This window comes from Bos grunniens, chromosome 11 (genome assembly GCF_055505025.1).
Source record: "Bos grunniens cultivar Pamir isolate PY7600 chromosome 11, Bosgru_T2T1.0, whole genome shotgun sequence".
Lineage (NCBI taxonomy): Eukaryota > Metazoa > Chordata > Mammalia > Artiodactyla > Bovidae > Bos > Bos grunniens.
In genome coordinates, this window is record NC_141175.1 from 6,298,889 (window position 1) to 6,319,548 (window position 20,660).

Consider the following 20,660-nt stretch of genomic DNA (forward strand, 5'->3'; position numbering starts at 1 on the left):
GTGCATCCAGAAGGGCAGGATGTTCTGAGGAGGCCACGAGTTCACAGCAGGGAGAGGACACTGTGGGTTGAGGCTGGGAAAGCTTCTTCCCAGAAGTGGAAATTTACACGGGGTCCCTCAGAGCCCTGTGGGGTTCCTCCCTTCTGGCAGTAGGCAGATCCCAAGGGCCACCACACCTTGGTCTCAGTCAGCAGGACCAGGAATAAACCACTTCCTAGCTGATCTGGAAAGGGATGCCCCCTCATTAGGCTCAGGGCCCATGGCAGTCATCGGGACAATGGCAGAGGTGCGGCTGGGCGCGATGCAGTGGCCACCTCGACTGGCCATTTCCTGCCTGTGGCCCAAGCTGGTTGCTGGTATGAGATGGATCATTTGGCTGGCTGATCACCCCTCAAAGAGGACCTCAGAGTGGTGGGAACCCTCTGCTCCTCCAAATCCTGCCCTCACTGTTGTCAGGATGCTCTGGCTGGAACCACCTGCCCTGTGCCTTGTGGTGGGCAAAATCATGGCAGAAGGGCATGGCTCTAGTGTGGCTACCAGATTTTCTGATGTCACAAACCACCTGGCCATTCCCCCTTTTCCTGGTGGCAGTTCCAAGGTGGGGGTTGGGGGTAGGTGGGTCCTGGTTCGAAGATGCTTAGAGAGGTTAACAGTGATCCCCCCTGTCCAGGGTCAAACCCCTCTAGGACCTCTTCTGCACGTAGACCTCCCGGTCTCAGCTGGGACACCCACCTGGGTGGGACTGGTGGGCAAGTCTTGGAAATCTCCCAGCTTTGGATTCCCTAGGCTCTGTGAAATACACACGATAAGCCTCCCATGGGGGCGCTGGCTGATGGTAAATGAAATGACTAGGCTTGTCCAGTGTTGATCACAGTTGGGGCCCAACAGGCCCTGACCACCTGTCGGGGTGCCTAGAGGCCCAGCACAGAGAACAACACAGGGACCTTTATCCCTTCTCCCCTCACTCCCAACCTCCCAGCCCTGGAGCCCTCCCCCAGAGTCCTGTGCTGTCTCAACCAGCCAGGCCAGGGCAACGCCCACCTCCCACCCCTCCGCCTGCCCAGATCCGGGGAAAGCCCACTGAGTTCAAAGGGCACGAGGAGCAGCCCACCTGGACCGGAGACAGAAGCCGAACTACACTACCCAGAATTCCCGGAGCTAGCCAAAAAGGAAATGTCGTTTCTGCAAGGAGAGGCTCGGCTCCCCCAGCAGCTGCAGAGACAGCGAGGGAGCGAGAGGGGGGCAAGGGGTGGGGGGAGAGGATCACCAGTGGGGAGGAGGGCTGTGTGCGGGGAGCGAGGGTGGAGAGCGGGGCGGGCGGCGAGGAGGAGGCGGCGCCCGCTCGCCCGCCCGCCCGCCGCCCCCTGCGGACCTGCACCCCCGCGGGGCCGGCGAGCGGGCGGCGGTCCCTGCGTGCGCTGCGCTCCCGGCCGGCGGCTGCGGGCGGACTAGGGGCCAGGCCGGCGCAGGGGCTGAGTTTCTGCAAAGTTTGACCTGGTTGCCTTTCCGATGCTGCAGCAGAGCGAGGCAGCGCGGGGCGCGCCAGGCGGCTGCGGCGCGGCGGCGGGGCTGAGCGGCGACAGCACGCTCACGATGATCATAAAATAAAGCAGGCGAGCGGGGTGGGGGCGAGAGAATCCCGAGCCTCACCCCTCCGCCCCCGGCCACCCCCGACCCCCGACCCCCACCCGCCGGGCAGCCCCGAGCTAGGAGGACTCGGGGGCCGGGGGGGTCGTCCACGCCGGCCCCCAAACCCCTGTAGAGCTAAAGGACACTTCCCCGAGAAAGGGGGTGGGGGCGCCCCCAGGACGTACCCGTTGTGAGGTCGGGGGCGTCCGGAGGGCGGCAGCCCGGGCACGCGGAGCGGCCCGAGGGGCAGGTGAGTCGGAGGCGCCGCCCGGGTGGGGGCGTGCGCGCCAAAGTTCCCCGCCGGCGGCTAGCGCGCCGGACGCGCGGGGATGGGGGGCCACTCGGGGCTGGCTAGAGGGGCATAAAAGCGGCGGGGCAGGGGCACTGCGCCCTTCAGGAGCCTGGGGAGCCCCGGCTCGTGAAGGGGCGTGCGTCCGACCTGACCCGCCTGTAGGGTGGCCCTGCGCCCCCCGTGGTGGGGAGGGCCCGGAGGGAGTCTGACCAGGAAGGGGCGCCGGCAGCGAGGAGGTGGGGGCAGTGCCAGGACCCAAAGTCCACGAGGCCCACTGCAGTGCCAGGCGGTGGCCTCCCCCTCCCCGACCCCGCCTCCGGGCCGCGAGGTGTCAGCGGAGATGTCACGGGCGGCGATTATTCGCTGGTGCGCGCGGTCGTGCGGCCGCCACTGACGGGGCGGGCGGGTGTTGGGGGGGTGGCCGCCGCCTCCGGGGAGACCGCCCAGAGGTGCGCGGTCAGCTCCGCAGCCCGCGCGCCCCGCGCACACGCGTCGCCGCCCAGCGCGTCCCCCGCAGCAAAGTTCGGTTCAACTTTGAGGCCGGCCTTGACGCCCTGTCCCTTCCACCTCCCCCTCCAGGTCCTCGGCGGCCGCGGCGAACCAGGCAGCGGCCCGAGCGCAGCCCCGGGGCCCCCCGCACGGCGGCGGCGGCGGGCGGCGACAGCGACAGCGGCGAGGGGACGCGGCGCGCCCGCGTGGGGGCGTCGGCCCGCGCCCGCGAGTGGGCGCCGACGGGGACCCCGCGGGCGGCCCGCGCCGGGCGCTCGCCCTCCTGGAAGCCCCCGAGGGCCCCCGGACCTTGGACGACTGAACAGAAACTGCTCTCCCATTGATTCGACCGGGCCGGGCGAGCGGCCGGGTGCGTGTGCCCGAGCGCGTGCGGAAGGCAGAAGGGCAGGAAGTCGGTCTCTGGCAGCCAGGGTGGCGGCACCGCGCAGGGGACGCAGCCTTCCTTATTTATGTGTCTGCCGGCGTTTGCCTTCTTCGCCCGAAGACTTCAGGGAGCGTCTCGGAGCTGCGTTCCCCGCGTGTGAGGCACGGGAAGGGCTGGATGTCTGAACAACATGCTTATCCATTAACCTCCAAACTTTCCTTTTTTTAACCCAAAGAATATCGGTGATTTTTGTTCACTGCTCGCAGAAGAGAGAACCCAGGGCCCTTGAAATGCAGCAAAATCCTTATTTATAAAGTGGCCCCGCGGTAGTGATATGCGAACCCCCTGGACTCAGTGAATCTTCTATCCTATGGATATCGGTCTTGGGATTTGAGATTAAAGAGCTGTACCACTGTCTGCACTGGGTCCGGCGGCCTCCATCCTGTCAATGCCCAGCTTCCCCTGGGACTGCTGGTCTTCCCTGGAGATCAGAGTGGTCCTGTGTGCCATGGGCTGCATTCAGAGCATCGGAGGCAAAGCCAGAGTCTTCCGGGAAGGCATCACGGTGATCGATGTGAAGGCCTCTATCGACCCCATCCCCACCAGCATCGATGAGTCCTCCAGCGTGGTGCTCCGCTACCGGACACCCCACTTCCGTGCCTCGGCCCAGGTGGTCATGCCGCCCATCCCCAAGAAGGAGACCTGGATAGTCGGCTGGATCCAGGCATGCAGCCACATGGAGTTCTACAACCAGTATGGGGAGCAGGGCATGTGAGTACTGCTCAAAAGCAAGCTTCGGGGAGGGGGCCGCTGAGGGGGGGAGAAGGGGGGGAGGTGGGGGGTGGCTACAGAGGGGTCTCTCCAGGGCCAGAGGGAAGCATGAGGCAGGCGTGGAAGTGCTCTCTGAGTCCTCCTCGGCCAGGCGACCTAGAGGGCTTGCCTGTTGATTCAGATCCGGGTCACAGCTCTAGGACCTTCCCTTCCACTGTCCCTGGTCCACCCAGGGTTCCCATCTCCCTCCCCGCAAGATGCCCAGGAAGCAGAGGGACACTCCATCGGGTGCCTCTTTGGCAAAGCAGGCGTGCTGTCCCGGGTCACTGGAGGGGCAGGGGCTTGGCCTGGCTCAGGCCTCCGCCAGCCCACGTGGTCATAGTGGGCACTCAGGGAAGGAGAGATGGGCTTCCACAGCCTCCAGAGTTAGCGTGCAGGGCTCTGTGTTGAGCCTGATCTTGTCCCCCTGCATTTTCGGAGGCACATCAAGACCTGGGGGGATGCTCTGCTCTGTTCAGGATAGAGTTTTGTTGGAGAGGGTTTTAGAAACTTGGTTTGCGTTGCAGTGCAGTGTTCTCTCTCTCTGGGGCAGCAGGCCACTTTCTGTGGACCTCCATCATCAGTGTGCAGAGGGCTCCAGGGGGCCCCTAACAGCTGAAAGGAGCCCACTGGCCTCTTCTCTCCAGCCCGGTCTCTAGAATGTCCTCAGGGTAATGTAGCGCTTGGTGAGGCCTCTTAGGATCCTGGCAGGTGCCCTGATCTTAGAGATGGTCACCCTGAGTGTGCAAAGAGCAGTGGTAGACAGAGAGGGAAGTGACTTAACTTGAAGGGGTGCCTAAGACAGGGCGATGACAATAGCTGTTTCTGAGCACGAGGAGGCTTCTGAAGGCACCAGGCAGCCCCCCAACTAGACCCCTGGGAGTGGCCATGGATGCTCGCCCACAGCCTCTCTCTCGGGATCCACCCCTGCAACACACCTCCCCCGTCCTGTAGCAGACTTGCCCTCAGACTTGAAACTGATTTAAGAACCCCCGGAGCCACCTGAAATTAGAGAGGATGGGGAGGGGACACCAAATCTTGTGGCTTCTCCACCTGTGACTCTGATGTTACAAGGGCAACAGGAAGATCATGGAAAAACTGAAAACTAGGTGTAACCACGGCCACCCCGAGAGGCACGTGGGCCATATCTGGACACTCATCGGCTCCCCTCTGTCTACCTGACATCTATGCTCTGGTCTGACTCTCCAAGTGGTTATTAAACCAGGCGGGGTTGGCGGCGGTGGCGGGAGATGGTACTGACTTTCCATCCCAAGAAGGGAAATACGCTTCTTAGTTACTTGGTGTGGACCTTCCCTAAGAAGTCTTAAGCCCAAAATATTCTCAGGCTTTGCAGGGCATCTGGGACAACTGGCAAGACACAAGGGTTTTTCTAGGCTTTTAGGCTAAGCTTGTTTTCTTCCCGAGAAGGAATAGGGAAGTCAGAGGGTCCTTCTGAACTTGGAAAGTTCCGTCCTCCTGTGAGCACCAGGAAGAGGAAAGTTGCGGAGGGTTGAAGGGACTGAGTTTTGCTGTGTGGTGGGGAGGGAGCAGGCCTGGCCCGGAGCCTCGGTTTCCCCACCCGTGAGTCTTCAAGGCCTTGGGCTACCTCTGGTGGCTCCAGGTCCGTTCGGGCACTATGGCTGGAGGCAGGCCTGCGTCAGGAGACCTGAGCTGACCTTTCTCTGTCTGTGCCAGTCCTTGGTTCCTGGTTAGAGGAACCGAGCGCACACCTAGACTGCAGTCAAGCGGACCTGGGCTCCAGTCCAGGCTCTGTCACTTTCCAGGGTGTGACCTTAGCCACTCTGACCCTCGGTTTCCTCGTCTGCAAATCGGGGCCAGTCATAGGCCTTGCAGCATGGGCTTATTGAGTTACGGGAGGTGACATTGGTCAAGCTCTCGGCCCTGCGCCAAGCCCACAGTAGATACTTACTGCAGGTGACTATTGTCTGTAACGCTGTCGTTACTGTGATGATCCTCCTGTCAGACAGGGAGTGGGTGACGGGACCTGTAAAAAGAATTGTGGCTGAATTCAGATAGATGTAAATTACTCCTCGTGCTGAATTTTCTCCCCAGCCCAGGTCTTCCTCTTTCACACAGAGCCTATTCCCTGACTTAAGAATTTAACAGTTAACAGTGTGAGTCGCGTGATTTGAGTTTTCAAGTGGTTGAAAGCCGTTTTCCTCATTCTGTATGTGTTTCCTTTTGTTCTCTCCCCTTCTCGGAACACATCTCAGCGTAGGGACCCCTGTGTCCTACGGACCTCCTTATCCAGGGTCCACTGAGGTCCCGGTGGAGATGGGACCAGCCCCAGAAAAAGAGCAGAGTTGGAGGCTCCCTGGAGGGGCAGGAGGGACTGGCCATTAATGAGTTCAGTCTCTGGGGTCAGGATGACCCCAGTGCTGGCTCTGGGGCCTCAGCAAGTTGCCTCTTGGAGGTTAGGCTTTGCCATCTGTGGATGGGGAGTTAGAAGTGCCTGTAGGCTGCTGGGAGGATTCGAGGAGAGGACAGCTGTAGGTGACTGCCCTGTGGCTGAAATGCACAGTTGGAAACTGCTTGATTATTAATCAACAAAACTGTATTAAGAAACTGAATTAGCAAGTAGCATGGTTCCTCTGGCCGGTGGGGAGGCTCTGGCCTCCAGGAAAAGCCTGGACAGCTGTGCCTGCTTGAATACCAACGGAAGCATTTTGTTTTTGCTACGCAGCATATGGGATCTTCGTTCCCCAACCAGGGACTGAACCCACGTGCCTTGTATTGGAAGCTCAGAGTCTTAACCACTGGACTGCCAGGGAAGTCCCAGATGGAAGCATTTTGATGGGATGGAAAGACTCTTCCCTATCCCAAACCTCCTGTGATAACGAGGCTTCTTCACTTTTTTAAGCCCCGTGATGTGAAGGAAAGTCAGGGGTGGTGAGAGGTGGGGTGACCAGTGGCCTCAGGCTGCCCGGAGCTGCCCCTTAACTTTGCTGGGACTGGGGCTGTCCTGCGCGTTGCAGGATATTGAGCAGTGTCCCTGGTCTCTACCCACTCAATGCCAGGAGCCTCTCTCCCCCAATCCTAACAGCCAAAAATGTCTCCAGACACTGCCCGATGTCCCCAGAAGGGGTGAAAAGTCACCCCTGGTTGAGAACTGCTGGGCTAGACCCAGGCAATTTGAAGCCTTAAAATGAAGCCCCCCTGGGCTTTAAAGGCCTGGGGAGTGGATGGCCAGGTGCAAAGGTTAGGTTAGGGTTTCTGTTCTTGTATTAAAAATATTAATTCCAAATACTTAACCAAAACCCGTAATACCCCCAAACATTATCCCTGCTTGAAATTAATCTCTAATCCAGGAGGAGAACCCTTTTGAATGACATTGTGGGTTGGAAATGTTTGCAGTGAAACAATGCCACACGCCAAACCCCAGTAATGCCCCAGCTTAAAGAGGAGAGCTAGAAAATGGTGAGTTTCTTGTGCCAGCTTGAGAGGATTCTATATCGTTTGGGGTTCAGCCCACATTGCTTTAAAAGCTACCCCCCCCAAAAAAAAAATACTGTTGGAGACGCCTGCCTCCACAGCCCCGTCCTCCGCAATCCTTAGCCGCCACCTGTCAGCTGGCACAATCTTCCAAGTGACAAGTCCCAATTTCTCCCTTGTGTGTGGGACGCTTCACATTATCCCTAATTTGCCCTCCCGCTGGAGCCCCCAGGGAATCTGGCTCACGACCAAAGTCAAAGTCAAGGCCGGCTCTGGCTCCAGGTTTTGCCAAAGGGCAGGCTTGGGGTGAGGGGAGGAGAACAGCTCAAGACATGGGGGTCTCTCTGGATTGACAATGCCACCTGCCCGTGCCCTTGTTCAGCAGGGCGTGGCCCCCCAGCTCCACCATCCACAGGTACGGCAAGCTCAGGCCAAGTTCCCAACCTTTATGAGCCTCACTGTTCCCATCTGTGAAATGGGGTTGTTGAGGGACTAAATGAGATAGTGCCTGATGAGGACTCAGCACAGTGTCTGCGTATACAAAGCACTGGTTGCATAGTTGCTATCCCTACCGTAACTAGCATTCATTCATCATCAATTACACAGCGCCCGGCAAGGAATCAGCACAGATTGCTGTGTTAGAGTCGTTGCTCTTCTTCTTTTGGGTTCGGCTTCCCATACCCGCCTAGAGCATGGGAATCTCTGGCGATGAGACCTCTCAGGGTTTTTGCAGCCAGACCTGCGATGACTTGAGCAGGATGACGAGGCCAGTGGGAAAGGGCCTGGCGGGGGTGGAGGGGCCTCTGCCTGGCTCCCCGGTCTCTCTCTGGTCTCCCAAGGAGTCCAAGAGGTCCTCACTGATGCTGAGGCTGGGGCTGCTCAGACCCGAGGCCATTTGCCCTAGGAGGCTTGCTCTGCTCCAGCAGGTCTGGGGCCGGGTCAGGAGGCATGGCCTGGTGACCACGTGGCCTCTTCCTGCGGCCTGGGCCTGCCCGGGGGGCCGGGCAGAACAATTGGGGACGGTACTTCCTCTCTGCACCCGGAAGGCGGCCTCCCCCATCTGCGGGGCCCTGGTGGAGGCCGGAGAGGGAAGTCCTCGTTTCCAGGCTTTGGGGTGGGAGGAAGTTGGGGGCGGGGGTACTGCCCGACCCCAAAAGAACTGCCCCTGGGCCGGCCCCCGCCTGGCGATCATGCCCACCCTCGCCTTCTGAGGGCAGAAAACAGAAGCTGGCGTCTCCCGGGCTGTGCGGGGAGGCACCGGCCACCGCCATGATCAGGGGAGTGGCAAATGAAATGGGGAGATGCTTTTTTTCTCCGCTGGTAGAATCTGGGTTAAAAATGGAAAGGATCGGTAATGCCCGGTGTGGGGGTACAATGTGGGCAGCTTCTGGAAGGTGAGCTTTCAGAATTATAAGCACACGGGGCCTGCAACTCTGGTACTGTTGTTGGGGTTCTTTGTGTCGCGGACATGCCTGAATGAACTTTTTGGCCAACCCAGTAGTTCTGGCGTCTCTTAACAGAAACTGAGCCCCTGGCCTGGTGCCTGGCAGGTAGTAAGCACATAAAAATGTCTACTGAACAAATGAGTCAATGAATACATGAATGGAAGGAGCGGGGCAGAAAGGACGTGTGTGCGGGCAGAAACTCCAGCCCCGGCCATCGTGGCAAAGAGCCACGAACACCCCCAGTGTCCTGTCTCCAGGGCAGAGTATGGCGAGGCTGCTACATAGGACGAAGAGGGGCTCGCATCAAGATTCTGTCACTAAAAACCGAACATATACTGGGTATGTGCAGGGAGAAAGCTTCACAAGGATGTTCACCAGAGTGGGGTGTGGTGAGTAACCTTGCCGAGGAAGGGGGCGGCCCAGAAGGCAGGATTCACGTTTCTCACTTTGGGTACTTCTCTATGGCTTGCTTTTTAAAAACAAAACAAAACACAGCTTTTAAAACTGAAAACTGAAACAGGTGCTGTTGGGCCCTTTCCCCACGTGGCAGGCCCTGGGACCGCGGCCTGGGCAGAGGGAGTGGTGAGGTGGGAGGAAACAGTGCCCACAGGAGGGTCACACCTCTGGTCTCTGGGCACCTCTGGTTTCCTTCCCTCTCTACCCACAGGCCTTTGAGCACAGCCAACTTCGGGCTGGTGGCTGGGCCTGGGGCCATAGGGTGACCCTCCCCAGCCTCTGTGGGTGCCCTTTGGCACAGCCTCAACCCCTTCTCTGGCCTGCAGGGAAGGCCTTTTGTAACCCCTTCAGACTCACTCCCCGTCAGTCGTACTGCTTGGAGCGTCTGCACGCTGCAGACTGTGTGCGCACGCGTGCAGGCATGCACCTGGGGGCCCTCAGCTTCGCCTGCATCTGACTTTCAGGGCCATGGGGAAGAGGGGTCACGGCAGATTTAAAGGGGTTGGAGGAAGGAAGTGTGCCATCCATTTTGTGTTTTTAAAGATCACTTGTGTTTCAGGGAGGAGAGCTTGGCAGAGGGCAGGAGGAGACCTGGGAGAGGTGAAGGGTTGTGGCCAGGGACGAGGCGGGGGGGTACGGGGGGCAGTCTGGAGGTGAGGAGGGGGCAATCAGGGATGGATTCGGGCGTCCAGAGGGTGCAGGGCCCCCAACATCGCCAATGACCGGGTCGCCACGGCGGGGTGGCCAGCGCCCGTGGGGGTTCCTGCAGACGTTTGTTGAGTGGCTTTTGGATGGCGCTGCAGAAGGAGTGGGGTTTGAGGGGAACTCAGGAGTCTGGCTCAGATGTGCTGCCAGCAGGCCCCAGAAAGCATCTGCAGCCCGGCTTGAAGCTTGGACTTGCCTGCCGTCCTCTGCTTTCCCACACCTCCAGGATGAGGGCGGGAGAGTGACAGGAAGCGGGCCAGTTTCCTGGGCGTGGGCACAGCGGGGTCCTGTGCTCTGAAGGGCCCCCGGCCTGGTGCCTGGCTCCACGGTTACCACGTGGCAGTTCTTAACTTTTGAACAACTTTCACTTTGTGCTGGTGCCACACATCCTGTGGCCACTGTCGCCCTGAAGACCTGTGTAGGCCGGCGAGCAAAGGGGGAGAGGACATGGGGGAGACCATGTCCCCTGCTCCCCTGTGGGAGGCCTGATAGGACCTGCCCTGGGGTCTGGACAGGAGGCGCTGGGCAGAGATGGGCGGTTGCTTGTGTTCACAAATCCCCCTCCTCCACCTAGATCTGGTGCTGGCTGGGCATCCGTGTGGACCTGAGAGCCTTGCCCAGACCTTTCGGTGACATCTGTAGCTGTACTGTCCTCACCTTGCAAACCAGAAGGCTCAGGGTGTGCTGGGAGCGGAAAACCAAGGGTCTGCCTCGAAGCCCGAGGTCCCTGCAGAACAAACAGGAAGTCTTCAAGGCAGGAACTGTATGAAACTACTCCTTTCAGAGCCCAGATAATGTGGAAACATAAATGAGGTCAGAAGGCCTCAGGTCGCATCGGGGCTGGCCAATCCGTTAGTGTGAGAGGCACGCCTCCCTCGGATGTTCTCCGGGGGTTTCCACGTTTTGCTGTTTATCGCGTACCAGGTGGTATGTGTCGACAGGTTTAATCATCACAGAAACCTGGAAGGTGGGTGTGATTACCACGGTGGACCCATGTGGAGCTGACAGCTGTGACTTGACCAGAGCTGGTAGCCAGGGTGGTGCTGGCCCCGGGCTGGCCCACATCCCTCAGCTACTGTGCCCTTACCCACGCCGCCTCGTACCGCCTCGACTCGGAGACTGGACCGAGACCACAGCTAGCTCAGCTGGCCTGTGATGATGTGAAAACAGACGCCCTTGGCCCTGGTTCTGAGTAATACGCCACGTGAGACAGGGCTGTCTGCTCGCTCATGGGGACGTCACCCGTCTGTGACTGAGCCAGCGCGTGGGCATCTGGGGGGGCTGGTAGGGGAAAGGGAACCTGAAGCTTTGGGGTCAGAGGCTGAGACACAGAGAGAGGGGGGCCATGCGGGTACCAAGCCCCACTCCCCCAAACAAGCCAGCTCTTAGGAAGTGAAAGGGGGCCTTTGGCGAGATGGCTTTCTGCCTTAAAAAAACCCAAAAAACAATTTTTAAGAGTGAAACACCATGAGAAGGTAGAGTAGGTGCCTTCCAGGAGGCTGGATGCAGGTGGGACACGGGCTTCTGAGAAATTCAGGACAGGGACCCTGACCCTCTTCTCTGGTCCGTGGCGGCCATCCCCCTGGGACAGCTGAATCTCCAGGTTCACAACTGTGACCTCCTTCCTTGGAGTCTGACGAGCTCAGGGCCCCGGGCTGGAGATGGCCTATGAGACAGGTGTTACGCTAATTTGTGACCTTTTTAATGAAATAAACAGAAAAATTAGCAAAAATCACATTCCTAATTATCCCTCCAGTAGTGACCACATTTACTAATTGCTAACATTAAATGATCGGAGAAGGCAATGGCAACCCACTCCAGTACTCTTGCCTGGAAAATCCCACGGACTGAGAAGCTTGGTAGGCTGCAGTCCATGGGATCGCTAAGAGTCAGACAGGACTGAGTGACTTCACTTTCACTTTTCACCTTCTTGCGTTGGAGAAGGAAATGGCAACCCACTCCAGTGTTCTTGCCTGGAGAATCCCAGGGACAGGGGAGCCTGGTGGGCTGCCGTCTATGGGGTCACACAGAGTCGGATACAACTGAAGCGACTTAGCAGCAGCAGCAACATTAAATGCTACATCTCAGGAATGCATTTTTAATTATGATTAAGTTATACGTGGGCTTCCCTGGTGGGTCAGTGGTAAAGAATCTGCCTGCCAATGCAGGAGACGCAGCTTTGATCCCTGTGGGAAGATCCCCTGCAGGAGGAAATGGCAACCCACTCCAGTATTCTTGCCTGGAAATTCCCAAGGACAGAGGAGATTGGCGGGCTGCAGTCCATGGGATCACAAAGAATCATACACGACTGAGTGATTAAACAAAACAACAAAGATATATATAAAATTTATCATCTTAACCATTTTTAAGTTCAGGGGTATTAAAAACATCCACTCTGTTGTGCATCTATTTCCAGAAATTTTTCATCTTCCCCAACTGAGATTGCACCCGTGGGACCCTGGCTGTCCGTGCCCCTCCCCTAGCCCCCGGCAACCACATCCTGCTTTCTGTCTCTGAATCTGAGTCCTCGAGGGGCCTCATATATGTGGAATCACACAGTGTTTGTCCTCTTGTGTCTGACTTATTTCACTTCGCATGACGTCAAGGTTCATCCATGTTGTAGCGTGTGTCGGAATTTGCTTTTTAAGGGTGAATAATATTCCATTGTAATGGACAGACCACTTTATCCATCGTCCAGTGATGGACACTTGGGTTGCTTCCACATTTGGGCTACTGTGAACAGTGCTGCTGTGAATAAAAATACATTTTGTAATATATATTCTGGAGAGAACTGCTAGTGTACACAGGTGCAGAATTCTGGGGGCAGAGCGTCTGGTGTGGCAGGCGCCCAGGTCTCACTGCCCAGCGGAATCACTGAGGAAAAAGACCCCCACCCGCAGCTTTCCTTACTTTATCTGCCTAGTGGGGTGGAGGTGATTGTTGGTGAGTCTCTAACGGGTGGGTTCCCCGAATGCTGCTATCCAGCCACACGTGTCCTCAGAGTGACTTGGGACAGGCCAGTGTCCTCTTCTGTCTGAGAGCTATTATTATAGCAATAGCCATGGCGACAGGAGTGCCAGCAGACACCAGTCACTGGCCTTTGTCCTGTGCCCTGCCCTGGGCTGGCATGTTCCTGCCTGAATCCTTCCGTGACCCCAGGTGGGACAAGGTGATGAGTCTGGGGCCCAGGGGATATAGGGACTTTGCTCAGGTGTCACACCAGTGAGAGGGTGGCTGAGACTTTGAGCAAGTCCAGTAGGTTTCTTGAGTCTGAACTCCACAGACAGCCCAGCCGCCTTCTTCCACCCCAGGAAGACTGAGACCCCTGAAAGCAAGATGGGCTGACCAAGTACTGCTGGTACTCAGCTGGGCCTGAAGCTGCAAGTGCAGGTTCCCCGGCAGCTGCAGCAAGGCCAGGAGGCATTGATTGTATAGCTGGCCCGGAGGCAGGGACTGAGTGTGGTGTTTTGACATGGGCTGTTCAGGTTTTCTTGGTTCTGCTGCTCCGAAGATGGGCTGACTGGGTGGGAGCAATTCAGGCCATACTGTGCTTCTTCTTCTAGGCTGACATGAGCAGAAAGAAGGGGGTACTACCTATGATGCTGGCCATGCTGGGCAGGGGGCCAGGGAGCCCAGACCCACACGTGGTGGAGGAGACTTGGAGGGGAGGGGACAGAGTCTGAGCGAGGGCTCTGGGCACTGGTTCCTGTGCCTTTGGTCCAGGTGCTAACACCAAAGCTCAGGGAGCGCAGGCATTTGACCTAGGTCACGTGCTGGTCAATGGAGGGACTGGAATCACTCTTAGAAGTGCCGACCTCACAGCCACTGGGCCCTGAATCTTCCTGTCAGCCCCTAAAGCAAGAGAAAGAAACTCCCTGCCCTCTGCACTCCCAGGCAGGGTGCCCTGATGTGCTGTGTGTTCAGGAGAGGCCCCTCGACCCCCAGCCTCTCACGATCAGTGGCCTCTGCCCTCACTGAAACCACAGGGCTGCATGTGGCTGATCCACCAGCCACCAGGACCTGGGGTGGGGGGCACAGCGTATGTCAGGGCTCCCCATTACTGTGCGCTGCCCCCAGGCCCCTCCCTGGGACACATCCCCTTGAGGCCAGGGGCAGCCAGGGCTTCCCAAAGTCCAGCCCCTGTCTAGAGTGGTTTCCGGGGTGGGGAGGGGGGAGACCAATCTGAGATGATGCAAGAGAACAGGATGTGGCTTTTGGGGGGGGGTGCCAGGTCTAGGGGAGCCCCAATTCCTTGACCTGATGCTGGGGTGTCTGTTTCCTGTCGGCCCACCCCAAGAGGTGAGCCCCCAGGACAAAGGGATGCAGACCAGCCTGTGGCTGGCTGGTGATGTAAACTGCCTTCCCATCCTCAGGTCCAGCTGGGAGCTCCCGGACCTCCAGGAAGGCAAGATCGAGGCCATCAGCGACTCGGACGGGGTGAACTACCCGTGGTACGGCAACACCACAGAGACCTGCACCATCGTGGGCCCCACCAAGAGAAACTCCAAGTTCATCATCAGCATGAACGATAACTTCTACCCCAGCGTCACGTGGGCCGTGCCCGTCAGTGAGAGCAACGTGGCCAAACTGACCAACATCTACCGGGACCAGAGCTTCATCACGTGGCTGGTGGCCACCAACACCTCGACCAATGACATGATCATCCTGCAGACCCTGCACTGGCGCATGCAGCTGAGCATCGAGGTGAACCCCACCCGGCCCCTGGGCCAGCGCGCCCGGCTCCGGGAGCCCATTGCCCAGGACCAGCCCAAAATCCTGAGCAAGAACGAGCCCATCCCACCCAGCGCCCTGGTCAAGCCCAACGCCAACGACGCTCAGGTCCTCATGTGGCGCCCCAAGTTTGGGCCGCCCCTGGTGGTGATCCCGCCCAAGCACCGGTAGCGGCCGAGGGCGCCCGCGTGGTGACACCCGGATGAGGACACCGCTCAAGCGACCCCCCACACGGACTCTGTGGTCATTCAGCGAAATACAACCTTTCTACCTTCTCTGGCGGGGCGGATCTCACTGTGCGAATGCCCCTGGGATGGCCCCTCCCCACCCCGCCCCGCCCCCGCCCTTCTGGCACCTGCTTTCCTGGGGGAGGGGGAGGCCCAGGCAGGACCGACCCCTCGACGTGTACCGTCAGTGTCGCCCTGGGTCTCCTTTCCTCTCCTCGCAAGTTCATTCATTTGCAACAGACACCCTGAAACAACTGCTTTTTCTGTTCTTCTTTTTTTTAAATGCCTCTTTACGAGGTTCAGGGTCTGAGGAGGAGCTGGTGATGAGCCTGGTGGGTGCGGCGGGCCCCTCCAGGGGAAAGACCCACCCCCCTGCCCCCGCCCCGTCCTCCGTCATGCGGCCTTATGTAGACTTGCTTTGCCAAACTTTTGCCTTAAGCTGATTTTAAAGGAAAAAAAAAAAAAAACCCGGAACAAAGAAAGCAGGATCTCTTTTCTATTGGACTTTGTATCTTCTGCCAGAGGCGAGGGAGGAGGGGATGGGGAAAGAGAGAGATGCCCCCAAGCCCCTCCTCCTGGGTATTGCCCACGTGGTCGGGGGTGCCCAGGTAGATCTAAAACCAGCTGCTCATTCTTTCGTTTTAGCTGAGCCGAAACCACAGACCAATTCTGCCCCGGAAGTTCCTTCTCTCTGCCCCAGGTAGAACCCCATCCCCTAACCACTGCCTGCAGAGAGGGCTCTGAGCTCTGAGCCGGAGGTGTCCCACCTGTCTTTTCTGGAGCCAGAACTTGCCTTGGGTGGGGCTAGGAGGAGAGAGGGCGGGTCCTGTGAGTTGCAGGTAAGAATTTCCAGCATCTTGGTCCTTGGATGGGTCCGTTGGCACATCTCAGCTTTTCTCTTTCATCCACACTGGTCCCCGATGCCTGGAGGGGGCCAGCCACCCTACCCAGCTGTAGTTCAGAGGTAAGAGGGCCTGCACCTCCCTGCAGCATCTTCTCAGGGGACGCCCCTCCCAGGTACTCTGGGGGAGGGCTGCAGACAGGCTCTGGGCACTGCAGTGCTGGAGGTGGGGGCCCCCACAGATGGGCATTCCTGGGTCTGGGAAGGCAGAAGGCAGACCCCCACCCCCACCCCGCCTCCGCTGCCTGTCCTCACAGAAGGGAACGAGGGCCCTCTGGGGGCCCCAGGACCTGGTCCTGAGTGACGCCAAGCTGTTTTGTTTTTTTTTTTTTTTTAACAATGTCTGCTGCTTGCAGGAGCTGAGGGACACCCAGCTGAAACCCTCTTCCTCCAAGCTTGCCAGACCCACAGCGACGTCACCTGGGTCCCTCATTCTAACGGATGGTAATCAAGCACAGAAAACTGTCAGATGAGTGAAATAAGGCATTTCTGCTGCAGATGAGCCACTTGGAGGAGCCCCAGTGACCGTGGGAGGGCGTGGGTCACTGAGTCCTCGTTCTGCTCCTTTATCCGTGGGATACTGCGTTTATTCAAGGGGTGCTTTACTGTCCAGCCATCTCCCGAGCCTGCTCCCAATGGGAGGTGAGCAGCTCTCCTGGAACCACTGGACGGGGGGAGAACTTGGTGTGGCTGGCGGGCCACCTGGTGCTCGGGGACCCCTGTCAGGCCCCGGGGTTGGGGGGTGGTGGAGGGAGACAGCCAGCTTCCCTTGGTGTGTTTGGAGGGAGGCCTGCCACCCAGAGAGGCCACAGCCTCCAGCGAGGAGGATACGAGGCCCCCTACCCTGGGGACAAGCTGTGGAGGCGCCGGGGTGGCCAAGTCCGGCTGCCGTGGACGGGACCTGGCCTCTAGGCGGCTAGGCCCTTCTCTGCACTCAGGTCTTTCTTGCACTAAAAAGGAGAGAGGGCTCTGGGCGAGGGGTCAGGAACCACAGCGCTGCTTCTGGGCTGGGCCATCGCTGAGGAGTTCTGACTGGGGGAGGAGTGGTCCTGAGCTGTTCGGGGGGTAGAGTCTCCCAAGCCCACTCCCCCTGAGAGGGAGCAGGGCCCTCTTGGAGGCCATCACTGCTCCGGCTGCCTCCCCCCTACCTCCATGCCTACTGCATGCCTGGGCTCCCAGTCAGCTTGCTGCCTGGCTCACTCCCCACCCCCATCCTCTACCCCTCACCCCTTTTTCTCTGCCCCTCCCGGCCTTTCTAAAGAGAGGGCTGGGAAGACCCTGGGGAGGCTGGAGGTCCAGCTAAGGATGCTCGACTTAGCCTGGGTCTGGTCCCTCAGCCTCTCGGATCAGGAGCACAGACCCAGGCTTCTCACCTGGGCTCCCCAACCCTATCCCTCCGGTGTCCCCACTCCCCGGCGTGGACACACTCCTTCAGCAATAAGGACCGTCCGCCGTCGTGGAGAGTACTGTGAAAGCAAACCAGTGCACTTACCAGGAGGCACAAGACTCTTGAAAAAAAAAAATGTACCGTGAACATTTTTAAAACAACAGCAACAAATACAAAGAGAAATAAAATGGAATTTTAAAGTAGGCCTGGCTAGGATCTGGATGTTTCTGAAGCAGTGGGTTCATTGGCAAGGGGGCGGGATGGTGTTGATGGCTCTGTATTTCCAGCCTCGCGGGTGAATGTGTTTGGGGGTGGGTACATGGCTGGAGCCTGGGGATTCTGGTGCTAAGGGCCTGGGATGAGAACCCAGGAGAAGGCGAGTCACTTTGCGGACGCATCCTCTGTGGTCCACAGCCTGGGGACCTTGGTTCCTCACCCACAGCGCCCCCGGGTTGGAGCAGGAGATTGGAGATGGAGCTAGGACTTGGGGGCAGCTTGGTTTTCTGGCAAACAGTAGAAAGTGTGTGACAGGAGGGTTGGTGTGTGGACTGGGTCCTTACACACAGATTTGCAAACCCATCTTCACATGGAGACACAGCTGCTAAGTCAAGGTCAACCGAGGACAGGGCCCTGCATCCTGCCCACACCTGCAGCTGCTGAAAGGGGCTGTGTGGGGCCAGAGCACTGATCCTAAATACCATCTTCTATCAGAACTTTCTTATGGAAGTATGGGAGCTGGGGCAGCCCAGAGGTCCTGGAGTGGGTGTGGGCTCTACAGGTGGGCCATGGACTCAAGGCCATTGTCGAGCACCCCATTCCACTGGGGTTCTGGGTGTTAACTTACTGAACCCTCTCTACACCCCAGGTGTTATCTTGGTCCTCATTCCACAGATGGGGAAGCTGAGGGAGAATGCAAGTGGATAAGCTGCCCAAGACCACGCATCTGGGGAGCAGCAGAGCCAGAGTTTGAACCCCACCCCAAAACTCCGCTGCATGCTCTCAACAGTGCGTCACTGTGGCGCACACATTTGGTGCCCAATAATGGTGCCTATCAATAACAAGGCCCTGCCAAGGGACTCCCTGGCGGTCCAGTGGTTGGGACTCCGCCTTTCCACTGCATGGACCGCGGGTTCGATCTCTGGTCAGGGGACTAAGGTCCTGCTGGCCCTGCTGGGCAGCCAAAAATTAAAAACAAAACAGAAACAAAGAAAACAATAAGAAGGCCCCCCTGCTTGTGGCTCAGTCCATCCTGGGTTCCCCAGGCAGGAAATGCCTTCCTCCCCCGACAGGAAGTCCCTGTGTGGTCAGTTCTCTGGGCCACGGTGAGCCCGCTGGGTCCCTGCCTGGGAGGGGCCGCCCGGTCAGCGGGCTGCAGAGATCCCGGGGCCCCGTTCACTGTGGTCGCTGGTTTGGTGTCTTCCTGGGCTTGCCGCATTGCAGCATCCCAACGGCACTCTGCATCCTGTCTCTGGGGTCTGAAACACCAGAGCAGGAAATTGCATAATGGGCCTGGCCGCCCTCCACCCAGATGGCTTATGGGTGGTGCAGTTTGCTGTCGTGGTTTGGCTTTCGACCTCAGAGTCAGCTCCTGCGCTCTGCCCATGAGACCGTGGCGTGCGTGTGTGTGTGCTTGGACGTGTGTGAATGTATGCGTGTGCACGTATCAACAGACAATGGGGTTCGGCCCTGGCTCACGGCAGGAGGAAGCCGGGCTGGACCCCATCAGGGTCTGCAGTTGCTCGGACATTCGAATCTTCACACTGACATGCGAGGATGCTCAGATGGCTGCCTGCGTTTGAGGGTGACATTTGGGAGGAGATTGTGCAGGGGGAGCACTTATGAGCATACTGGATTCCAAGTGGCATTTCGTCACTCGGTGGAAGCCTCCAGCCTCTCAGGCTGATAGCAGGTTAAATTTAGAAGCCCCAGACTGGGGTGAGACACACACCCGGCTCCCACCGGCTGTTGTAGCGTCCCACCCCCCAGGAGCCAGGGCGTGAGGAGTCGGCTGTCTGGACCGGGCCAGGCCCACCTGCCCCAAGACACCAGGGAGGAGCAGGTGCGCCAGCCCCCCACACCCAGCCTGCCTCCCCCTCTAACGCCACTTTTGGGTACAGCCCAGCCTCTGCTCTGGACAGAGTCCCTCCAGTTTGGGCCCTGAGGCCTGGAAAAAAGAAAGAGAAGTTGCTCAGTTGTGTCTGACTCTTTGCGACCCCATGGACTGTAGCCTACCAGGCTCCTCCATCCATGGGATTTTCCAGGCAAGAGTACTGGAGTGGGGTGCCATTGCCTTCTCCAGGGGATCTTCCCGACCCAGGGATCGAACCCAGGTCTCCCTCGTTGCAGGCAGATGCTTTACCGTCTGAGCCACCAGGGTTTCCCTTGTGGCTTGGCTGAGGCCTAGAGGAAACCCCATTTGGGTCCAAGAGGGAGACAGCTTTTTGTCAACTGCAGAAAGCCAGAGGCTGGTGATACTCTCAGGCCCCTGGACATTTCTAATGGCTCATGTACTCACTCTCTCCTTGGGCTTGTGTAGTCTCTTGGTCCTTATCTATCCTGCCTGAAAGGCCCTAAGGAGACTGTTTCTCTTCTGGTTGGGATCTGGGCCCTCAATTAAGGCAAACGTCATAGGTATGGACCATAGTGTGCACACACTGTCCACCGAGGATCCATCCGAATCATCAGTAGAACGAAATCCCACCAAGACGGGCATCTAAAGAGCGAACACTTGGTCTGCCACCACCCCTTCCCATCCCTGTCGTTGTTTGGTCGCTAAGTCGTGTTCGACTCTGTGAGACCACCAGACTCCTCTGTCCATGGGATTCTCCAGGCAAGAGTACTTCAGTGGCTTGCCATGACTTCTGGGGACCTTCCCTACCCGGGGATGGAATCCGTGTCTCCTGAATTGGCAGGCAGATTCTTTACTGCGGAACCACCCGGGAAGCCCCTTCCTGTCCCTATACATCATCAAATGGTCTTCTGTGGACGAGGAACTGGCTCTCCGAAAGGGCTGAGGGCCTCGCTCAAAGTCCCTCAGCTGGGAAGGCCCGGAGCTGGGCTGCTTTCAAACAGCTGCCTTTTTCTTTTTTTAATGATTTATTTATTTACTTATTTATTTTTGGTTGCACTGGGTCTCTATGGCTGCAGAGGGTGGGGGCCACTTCCTAGTTGCGGTGCGTGGCTTCTCCCAGCTGCGGCCTCCCTGCTTACACAGGCTCCAGGGCGCGGGCTTCAACAGTTGCAGCACAGGGGCTCACCCATTGCAGCCAAACAGCTGTCTTTTGACTTGGCTTTTTTGGCTACCCCACCCCGCCCCCCATTTTCCACCACACCCCATTTCTACCACACTGCCCTTAACTGTTCCTTCATTAACTGGCACACAAGGTCCCCAAGTATGAGGCTTGGTAGGCGTCATCAGCAGCCCCTCTGGCGCTGGAAGACAGAAATTATCCAATGCAAAAAAAAAAGTGCATCTTCGTGATGAGCTTGGCCTCTGTGCCTGTGACCAGAGAGACAGAGCCGTACGGTTGACACCCGTCCTGGCAGAAGCTGGCCCAGCTCCGAGCCACCGCGCCTTCCCCACGTGTCCCTGCAGACTGGGAAACGCCGAAATTCTCCATCAGCTTGAGCCCAACTCAGGTTTCAGGGCTGCTGCCCTGGTTTGTATTTTATGGTCCTTTTTAAAATCAGACAGATGAAGGGTGGCGCAGCTGGCTGTTTACAGCAGGCGGGACGAAGTTAGACGCCTTG

General features: G+C 58.2%; 1 protein-coding gene across 3 annotated transcripts; it reads left to right on the plus strand.

Annotated features, from left to right (window-relative positions):
* The first annotated feature begins 1,364 nt into the window (after positions 1-1,364).
* FAM78A (family with sequence similarity 78 member A) lies at positions 1,365-17,113 on the plus strand. 3 transcript variants are annotated; one of them, XM_086324497.1, is made up of 3 exons: positions 1,365-1,879; positions 2,501-3,566; positions 14,038-17,113. In XM_086324497.1, exons 2-3 carry the CDS (start codon positions 3,244-3,246, stop codon positions 14,564-14,566), a joined length of 852 nt encoding a protein of 283 aa, XP_086180623.1. In that variant the 5' UTR covers positions 1,365-1,879; positions 2,501-3,243; the 3' UTR covers positions 14,567-17,113. The 3 variants fall into 3 exon arrangements, with proteins under 3 accessions (XP_086180623.1, XP_086180625.1, XP_086180624.1); XM_086324499.1 differs by lacking the exon at positions 1,365-1,879 and adding an exon at positions 1,906-2,157; XM_086324498.1 differs by lacking the exon at positions 1,365-1,879 and having other exon boundaries at positions 2,326-3,566.
* The last annotated feature ends 3,547 nt before the right edge of the window (positions 17,114-20,660 follow it).

Bases quoted from the DNA above. Each gene is read 5' to 3' on its own strand.
- FAM78A (XM_086324497.1), top strand. From the start codon at position 3,244: ATGCCCAGCTTCCCCTGGGACTGCTGGTCTTCCCTGGAGATCAGAGTG. The intron at 3,567-14,037 runs GTGAGTACTGCT...TCCCATCCTCAG, and splicing joins CAGTATGGGGAGCAGGGCAT to GTCCAGCTGGGAGCTCCCGG.